Source organism: Anabas testudineus, chromosome 11, assembly GCF_900324465.2.
Source record: "Anabas testudineus chromosome 11, fAnaTes1.2, whole genome shotgun sequence".
Lineage (NCBI taxonomy): Eukaryota > Metazoa > Chordata > Actinopteri > Anabantiformes > Anabantidae > Anabas > Anabas testudineus.
In genome coordinates, this window is record NC_046620.1 from 19205377 (window position 1) to 19215310 (window position 9934).

General features: G+C 38.7%; 1 protein-coding gene across 1 annotated transcript; it reads left to right on the forward strand.

Moving 5' to 3' along the window:
• Positions 1-6072: 6072 nt before the first annotated feature.
• edn2 (endothelin 2) lies at positions 6073-9362 on the forward strand. Its single transcript, XM_026346820.1, has 5 exons — positions 6073-6208; positions 6842-6995; positions 7179-7292; positions 7876-7959; positions 8077-9362. The coding sequence occupies exons 1-5, from the start codon at positions 6142-6144 to the stop codon at positions 8174-8176; spliced, it is 519 nt and encodes a 172-aa protein (XP_026202605.1). The 5' UTR covers positions 6073-6141; the 3' UTR covers positions 8177-9362.
• Positions 9363-9934: the final 572 nt, after the last annotated feature.

The following is a 9934-nucleotide window of genomic DNA, read 5'->3' on the forward strand; positions in this document are numbered from 1 at the left end:
AAAGATTCACATACCTTTTCTTGCCACTGTATATAGTGATTTGAACTTTGAACTTTTTCTACAACTAGTGGAGGATCATTTAGTGAGGATAGGATATAATAATAATTATTAATATTATTATATACTATTATAAAGTCCCAAACAGCTACTGCAGACTCTCCAAACTACATACACAGATGTCACATTTGTGGGAAAAAAGAAGGTTTTGTGTTATATCACTAGATGCTATTCAGAAGTCTTTATTATTGCTCTTTTATCAGCACTTTCCCTGTAAAATCTGTGGAAGTTGGTTTTGGGTGTCAGAGGATCCACAGTAACAGTAACAAGATCAAAGAATGTCTAAACTATGATGATATGATGAGAAGAAAGCTACACTGATGTTATTGAAAGCCGTGTCAAGAGTTCACGATGGGAAACACTTTGGCGGTGATTTCTTCCCCTGTATGCAAAATCAAACACACAGGGCAATAAAATGGGGATTCCCATCATTTATGGAAACTCAACAGAGCACAATGACCTAAGAGTGACCATCATATCTGATAGGCAACAAATACATTATCATTGACTTGTACTATGCAAAGGTTCATGCAAAACTAGGAAAATGCAAGAACCGAATATGCAGACACTGTTACACTGACTTGTGGTCAGCCTGGTCTCGTATCAATAAGCAGGCTCAAAGATGAGATTTTATAAAACCAAGCAAACAAAAAAAACTATTATACATAAACCTTTACCATTAAAGACAGGAGTTTGTCATTTCTGAGAGTCAGTTTCTATTTTACCGGCTGCAATATAACAACAATATACTGTATATAACACTGAACAAATGAGTGGAATAAAACAAAAAACAAAACACTAAAAGATGCATCTTTTTTTTTTCTCCAGCATGTTCCATTCTCTTGATGCTACAGCCACAGCTTCTATATTACCCTGCAGAAAGTCGGCTAAAGTTGGGCGACAGACATCATGTGTATTAAAACAGCGCTTCTAAATCCAGACAGACAACATTCTTGTCCAGTTACTTTAAATTTGTGCAGGTGTTTGTGACACTTTACTTATTTTTCAGACAAATCTAAGTTTTACATAGCTGAAATCATATTACATTGTGTTACTGACTTTTAGTAACGTAAGTAACTAAGTACATTTATTAAGGTGCTGTACTTTACAATTGTAGGTATGTAAGTAACTAAACCCTTCAGATAAATGGATGTATACACATGTATATAGCTGTGGTGTCCATTACAGAACATAATTAGCTAAGTTACAATGTTAATAATTCAATTATTTAAAATGTCTTTATTGCATATTTCTTCAATACTGGTTACATTAAACCTGTTTCATAGTGGAGTATTAGTACTTTTGTACATTAAGTACATAAATATTCAGTACCTGCTTGTAATACTTCAGCCAAGTACCTGGTTTTCACATGGTTCTAGTTTGGGGAGTAAATGTTATAAATTATTTAATTATATTAAAATGCCCTCTGTCTTTCTTTTATTAACAAATGATTCTGGACCACCTGGAGGATTTTTTTTTCTGTGGAATCAGAATTCTTTTTAGGTCGATTGAGGTTAGTTCTTCACTTTACAGAGTTTGTAGTTTTGGTCAGACTGTTCCTCCACAGTTAGTTACGATCTGCAACAAAACTAGACCTGAAAATGTCGCCTTGAAGAAAATTCAGCAGAGAATAACAGGTCCACTGACAAGGAAAGTAAAGGACACATTTGTTGCTGCTCTATATCTCCATGTAGTTAAAGTTACCTTATTTAGTACCTCATTTCACTTTGATACACAATAGAGGCACACCTTAGACTCCACATGTAGTTCATGTTCTATTGGAATTATCTTTGCGATGTAATTTACTGCAGCATTTCTAAATATGACATGACATCACTTAGTCAATATAGAATATATGTATTAATTGTTTTGTTGGAGTGCAGCCAACACACACAGTAAGTATTAAAAGTCAACGATGTTTAAGGCACAAAAAAGAATTCGACTCTCTTCATTCTTACAGTTTATGTTAATGTGTGATTTGTGATGATAATCATTCCTTTTTATGAATCATTCAGTGTTTAGTTATTCTGTAATCTCAGCATGCACTGAGGGTATTTCCTTGTATGATAAAGTTATCAGCTTTAACCTTTTCCTTTAGATCAGAGGAAATTACTCATGATAATCAGATTCCACTTGCTGATGTCTAGTCATATATTATGTATTTGTAAGACATTATCCCACAGTCAAGGGTCCCTTGCATGTTTTTCTCCAAAGGTTTTAAACGTATGGTAAGAATAATTTCATCGAATAAACTCTGACTAGTCTGGTAACTAGGACGAGCAGCCCTCATCAACACCACTGTTGAAACTTAAAATGTTAACACGAGCTGTCTCCCGTTGGCATTTCAGTTGATTTGTGTGGTGAAATATGACATATTTCTTATTCATGAATGACTGAGTGAAGGAACAAGTCCCATGACGTTCATTCTTACTGGAATGAATCAGACGGTACAGGTGATGGGTGGTTGCAGACAGGTGGCAGACACCCTCATCATTCACAGCCAGACTGAAACCGTCCCTCTGTAGTTTTTATAACGCTGGTCAGCGTGTTGCTTCCATTGATACTGCTATCAAACTAGTCATCTACCCCTGGGGGGGGGGGTCGGCCCACATTCTTCACCTTCTTCAGATCAGGGTCATGTGTCTGTGTGCATGTGAGTCACTGTTCAGTGCTCTTACCTCAGAGCCCACAGACTCTTGCAAAATGTTCTCCCTGTGGTTAACATTTCATCTGAAGACCTGATGCATGTTTATGTGAGTCCTGCTGGTCTGAAAGCAAGCGGTCGCTCACCAGGACTGCCTGATTTCTAGATTCAACTGAGACACATTTAACACCTAATGGTGCATTTGGACGGGGAAGTCATGACTTCTGTGCTCCCAGTCCAATGTCCATTAAAGGAATCTCACCATCCTCAACCTCAAACTCCAAGATGGCTGTTTAGTTGTGCTGGTGACTATGTGTAATTTATGTAATTAAATTATCTTGTTGTTCTATTCACAGTAAAACCAATAAAAACAGCTTTACGTCTTATTCTAACTGCTCCTGAGAGAGGAGGAATGTCACATCATGATTTCTGGATTTCCAGTTGCCTAGAATCCACGGAATGTTTCCACTGTGTTTTGAATGTGGGGACTTGCTGGTGCGTTGTTGTGTCACAGGCCATGTGTTCAACCTCATCCGAGAGGAATTTCAAAGGATTCTGCAATCCTGGCTCCACTATTTGTTTGTCATCGCACCACCTCGCATTCCTCCGTCGCCCTCAGCAGCAGCCGGAAGTGGGAAATAGATAAGGACACTTTTTTTACACTTTGTCTGCCTTGTCTGGTTAAAACAGCAGGGGAAAGGGACATGGTGGGGAAGGGGAAATGAGGAGGAGGAGGGGCTATCTCCAGATTGAGGCTGTTCCTGCAGCCTGCACAATTGAACAAATATTTGCCCTAGATGAGTATTTTTTTCTTCACTGTAACAAATAGTTGGTCAAATGCCAGTCTTTCTACATTGTGACATGCTGTTGGCATTTCCCCTACCCCTGAACCCCTACAAACCATGACTACACACAAATAGGATTTTTTCAGCACTGTTTTTTCCTGCTTTTGTAGGTGTCTCCTTCTGTCTTCTGAGTTTCCACTGAAGCTCTGATGTAAAACTCTTTGCAAGATTTTCCATACTTCCATTGAAACTCTTCAATGTCCTTGTACACCTTCCTGTTTTTAAGTGTGGGCTTTTTGATCTGCATTGATGAGTTTAAAACCATTTACAGAAAAACAATGTAATTATTAAAATGTTAATAGGAAATCAAATTCTCTATTAGAAGTTTAAACAGAGCTTTTCTGGATCACAAGTGTCATTATTCAAAGAAACTCTTTAAATTATTAGAAGAAATTTAGGACAGAAATATACTCTTAATATTATATAATATTAATAAAATACATTTTAACGACGAGAAACACGGACAATCCCTGAAAAACCAGGTACTGTATAAACAATGTGCAGCATTTCCACTACGAGGCAGAATTTTTAGTAAACAGCTGTACTACTGGGTGCTCCACTAGTCTGCCCTGATAAGAAGCGCAGAGTAAAAAAACATGAATTATCTGTCCACATATTGAAAGAATATGCCAACGTCAGATTTGTCCTTTGCATTGACTGTGTCATTTTCAGCTTCATCCCAATCCATTCATTCTTGTGCTCTCCTCTTATCAGACGCACATGCTGTATTAGTGGCTTTCGTTTGCACATGCCAGTGGATTTGCATTATAGCAGATAAGAGGAAGGAATACTTAAGGTTGAGTGCATGACATAGTGTAACTGTTGAGACTGTGTAGGCGGACAGGCAGTGGTCAAATCCATGATGTCTGTTTTTCCCGTTGGTACAGTGGCGTATGTGTGGGTAGCAGAAAGCTCGTGTGGCAGACGACTGCTTATCTTCTTTCTTTTTTTTTACGAAGGTCAAACCGTGTTACATGCTGAGATACTGTTTATGTGACATAGAAGCGTGTGGGTTGATCGTGCCATGACCTCACCTTCCTGCTGGGGGGTGCTGCTGACAGCACTGCTTGACTTGATCGCCCTCGTATCAGCCGTGCGTGGCACATGCACACCCTCTTTCAGTTTCTACTGTCGCTGCTCATCTCTTCCTCTGCTGCCTCCAGCCTCACACTCTGTCTGTGGAAAAGTCATGCCATCACATGCACTCCTCTCGTATCTACTTATTAATGTGTTAACACTCATGTAGATAAACACATAGAATGAGTGAGTTTTCATATTTTACATTATTATAAATTTGAAGTTTGAATTAAAATTTGATTTGTTTGCTAGTTTTATTGATAGTATGTTTTGCACACTGAATGAAATTCTAAATATAATACATATATATGTATATATATCATGAAAAAAAATCATTAGTGGACCTTGAGTTAGCTTTTTATAGATTTTTTTGTCAAATTACTTTTCTACTACTACGTGTCTTTGTAAGTTCCAGATGTATTTCTAAAACCGTTATAAACATACCTGTGGAAGCAGGAGGAGGAAAGATGAAACTCCATCCAGTGATTCAACACATGTAACACCTGAACCCTGGAGATAGATCAACTAAATGCAATGCACCTTTTAATGCTATCAAATACACACAGAAGTGCTTTTTTCTGTTATGTCACGTCCACTCATCAACACTTTATTTTACACAGTGTTTGTTCGTGTTTCCCAATATATGATTATAGCTACTATAAACTGTGTTATCAATTAGGTTTTTATACAACAGGTACAATTATAATTAGTCTGCTTACAGCTGCATTGTTAATCCTTGTGTGTTTAGATAATGTGTGTGTGTGTTTGTGTGTGTGTGTGTGTGTGTGTGTGTGTGAGACCAGACTAGGCTTGTCTCTTTCTTTCCCCATTAACTGTTTTTTTAACCTCGCCACAGTTTGTCTCATATATATTTTCTTTTTCTCGCGTTTCTGTCTCTTCCCTTTCAGACACGTCCACACAGACTGTCAGAAAACACACACACACGCTATTTAATACACAAACATAAGCAAACCAAATCAATTCCACACCTCTTTTTTCAACTCTGCCGAACTCTGCTTACATAACAACTGTACTGAGACAAACTGTCTAGCTTTTTTGTTTTCTTTAGTTTATCATGTATGAATATAAACCACCTCCACTTCCATTTGAGGCATGTCAGGATGTTTTTTGTCACTCAAATGTTTAATATGCTTATTTTTTTCAAATATCTAACCTTTGCATTGTGCCAAGAAAACAAAACTCCCTACTTGTCATTTATTTGCATTAAAAGCCCACTTTGCATCCACTTCAATCCCAAAGCAATGACCTTCAAAAACTATTTATTACTCTAAACCGTCTAAACTGTGAGGAGGGCAGGTAGAGTGTGTGTGTTTTTATGTAACAAACTGCAGAGGAAGATGAGTTCACACAGTGGTAGGAGGGGCTATGATATCACTCACTAGGGGGTATAAGTAGACGTCCTGGTAGAGAGTTGAACACAAAGCACCTGTTGCCTCGACACACACTGCTGCTGCTGCTGCTGTTGCTGCTGTCACATCAGAAGTTCAGACGTAGAAGATGATCATGGATTCCTTCATGTGCAAGACCATAACTTTATTCATCATGTGCATGACCCTACAGGAAGGTAAGCAGCTTTTCCTTTTGTAGTGCTCTCGTTATTTCTTAGGAATTGGATTGGTTGTGAAAGCAGTTGTGACTATGTTTTTGACTTTTGTGTGTGAAATCCAATTAAAAGTCATTATAGATTCTTCCTTTTAGCTGTTCATGCAGTAAAGGAGCGGTTCTTTCTGGAGTGCAGGACCAGAGTTATGGGTTTTATGTTTTACCTAAATGAACAAAGCTACAAAATGGCAACATCCTAGATTAATTGAGCTTACAGTTCTATTTAATGCTGCAGTCCTTGACCCTGTGCACTAGTCACTGCAAAGGGTGGTACTTGTGTACAACGTAAGAACTGGGTTCAACATGCAGAGAATATTTTTCTTTTGATAAGGAACCCTCCTTCTATTGGAGAGTAATCACATAATTACCACAGTGTTATTGATAAAGTGACTTCTAGTGTACCTGCATGAATGTTTAACTTGGATCAAGTCCTTGATTTATTACTTGATAAAGTTATCCAACACAACCATGTCAGTGATGGGTGTTAGCCCGCCAACTGGACTTATTTTTTATTTACATGTGATAATCACTGTGTAGTCACGCTCCAAAGAATTAGTGGGCACTTTCTGACAAGGAGATTCTTTGTGTTTCCTAGGTTGTGGGCTACCCTTATCAGACCGGGCAGAGCTGCCAGCTCAGGCTCCAAATCAACACCACGTCAGGACCAAACGCTGCTCCTGCAACAACTGGGATGATAAAGAATGTGTCTACTTTTGCCACCTAGATATAATCTGGGTTAACACACCAAGGTGAGGCTGCACAGCACCTTTGACACACATCCGGGGTATCAACATTTGGGAATAGAGTAGGAGTAAAATTCTCTTCACCTCTAAGTCTATCCCCAGCTATAAATCCAACTCTGACCCCAACACTGTTGCACATGTACCCAACATTATTAGCATTGTCCTAACAAGTTTCCTTTTCTTTTACAGTAAACTCCTTCCATACGGTCTGGGAAGTTTTCTGTCTCGTGGCCGCCGTTCAGTCAACCGTTGTGAATGTCTCAACTCAGCCGATAAAACCTGCTCCAGTTTTTGCTCTAAAAGGTAAGCACTGTTTCCTCCCCACCTGTCTACCTACAACAGACAAGCAAGTCCTTCCCATCACGTACCATCCACTGGATGATAGATAATATCAGAGTAGCTCCTTTGTCTCGCTTCAGTGGAAGTCAAGTGTGACAAGCTTGAACAGCATGTTGATGTAGAGGATGAGTCAGTGAGGAGAGTGATAGTCCATGATAAAGGTGTAAATGTATGAGGGCAGTCGTCATAGTGAGAATAGAGAACGCCTGCATTTCCTTGGAGGCCTTGAAAGTATTCTCAAAGGTTTATTAGCAGGGTGGCTATTTTTGGAAAGTTTACATTTCTTCTCTTGCTCAAGGAAGCGTTTGTTGCGTCTTCAAGTTAATGTGGTCATGAAACCACCAGTATGGATTAGTCATCATCTCTAGATATTATCCTAGGTCATGTTTGGAAGGCACACCCTGCATTCCTGCAGCCCATGAGGCATTGAGCTGACCCTGAACTGATTTTGATTCAGCATAATAAAGCAAGACACAATCTTCCGTTTAAAGAGGTTTAATTCTCTTGTTTGCCCTCGTTTTAATGCTTTTATTGTTTCTGACCACAGCTCAGAGAATCCAAGCACTGACAGGAAGGGCCCTGTGGGAGACTCTGGAAAATTAAACAGCAACAATTTGCTTGCCTCTTTAAGGTAAATGAAGAGGAATTTAACGATCAGTGTTTAAATCTATATTGCACCGTGTTTGATGGTCTGGGTGGTTTCTGTCTGACGTCTCTCTGACCAGTTTTATTTTGTTTCTTTGTGTAGATCTGTGGCCAAGTCAAACACGGCCATTGCAAAAGAAACTCTTTCATCAAATGAGAACCTGCCTGGCGTCAACATGCTCAAGAGCCAAACAAGGAGGTAAAGAACTGACTGAAACCAGATGCAGTGGCATCACCATGGATTCAACCTGATGGATTGGAAACTCAACTCATGGATTGTACCAGCACCATAGATTTAAAACATCAAGACTCTGGGGCTATAGAGGTGGAAGGATAAAAAGAAAAAGAGGCAGTGGATCACCACCAAGACTCCCCGAGACAAGCAGTTCCTGAACTCTCCTTGAACTTACCAACAGTCTATATGCCAATCAAGGATCTCTCAAAGCCAAGAATGTGGGAACTGACTTCAGGACTGTAGTGCAGCTACATCAAGGAAGAGTTCAATGACCAATCTGTGATAGGTTTCTGTGGTTAAAGCTCTGGTTTAGCTCATCTATATGGACAGTTTCAGATCTGGAACTCATCTGCAACACTGAGGATTTTAGGATCATTACTTATTCCAGAGTAATATCAACTCTGCATTTAGTTGGGAATTGTTTGTCCATGTTTACTCAAATACCTTTCTGTCATTGCTAACCTTTAGTTTGGTTTAATATTCCTCTGTATCAGAGCTTGAATCGACTGTCCTGCCTTACGTTTAGGGCAAATTAGCAAATAGCTTTTTAATGATCATGCTTACTTGAAAATGGCAGCTTGTTCACTGTTGGCACACACTGCCGCAGTGAAATGAAGGTTACTTAGCAAATAATTGCCAGCTCCTCAACCCAAAAACACATATACACTCTGCTATAGTAGGTCTAATTTGTTGTGTTTTCAGCGTAGCTCCTGTTTGACGTTTCGATTGAAGATAAGCCAGAAGGATTCAGTGAAGTGCAGCTTGCCAAGAAATTGTTTTTCCACCTGTCAAACTTAGTTTTGTATCTCTGTAATTAGCCACCAGGAAATGATGAGTCTCGTGTTATGTACTCCAAAAACCACTTATCTCTGGCTTAAATATGTGCCATGAATTCATTCAGTCCATCTGGCGTCTTTGACTAGAGTCACCAGGAACTGACGGGAAAGCAATCACTGTAACTCAGAAAATATCCATCCTCTAATAACTCGTTGCTGTACACGGTGGATAGTTTACCAGCTTTGAAGTTTACTGTTGATGTTGAATGATTATTGTATATAGAACACTTTATTTATTCTCTAACTTATTCAGAGATGTATTTATATTTGTATGAGTGATGCAGTGAATGTGTCGTGTATGAGAAAATAAATGTGCAAGAAAATACCAGAATTTCTTTGTTTGACTTTTTTGGCATTTAATGATTGGGTTTAATTACATCTATTAGATGATTAAATTACAAAGGGCACATTTCAGAAATCACTTGGAGTTACTTGACTGTAATGAGAATTTATTCAACACTGATTGTGAACATGTGTTCACAGTAACTTCTGCTTCTATGAACTCCTGAAAATGTGTCTTCAGTGAAGATGTTAGTCACACACACTAGGAGCACCGATCAGTCATTCCAGACACCATTATGATGTTCCCAACATCTGCCATGGCAAGAAAAAGTATGTGATATGATCTTCATGTCAAGAATATCAACGAGTACAATGTGTCTGAAATGATAACACAACAAAATTCTGATCTTATATGTCTTTATAGAGAACAACCATAAAAACCTCATCATGCTAGTGGAAAAACCCTTTTGAGTTTGCTTTGCACAAGAAGAATATGCTTACGTGAGCCATGCCTCGCTTTCAGAGGATCTACATAAAGATCAGAATAGTTTTTGTGTTAATATTTTAGGCACATTATATTTGTTAATACTCTTGACTTAGATGATCAC

Coding starts and splice junctions, on each gene's coding strand:
- edn2 (XM_026346820.1), top strand. CDS start 6,142: ATGATCATGGATTCCTTCATGTGCAAGACCATAACTTTATTCATCATG. Junction 6,209..6,841: donor GTGCATGACCCTACAGGAAG/GTAAGCAGCTTT, acceptor TGTGTTTCCTAG/GTTGTGGGCTACCCTTATCA. Junction 7,293..7,875: donor TCCAGTTTTTGCTCTAAAAG/GTAAGCACTGTT, acceptor TTCTGACCACAG/CTCAGAGAATCCAAGCACTG.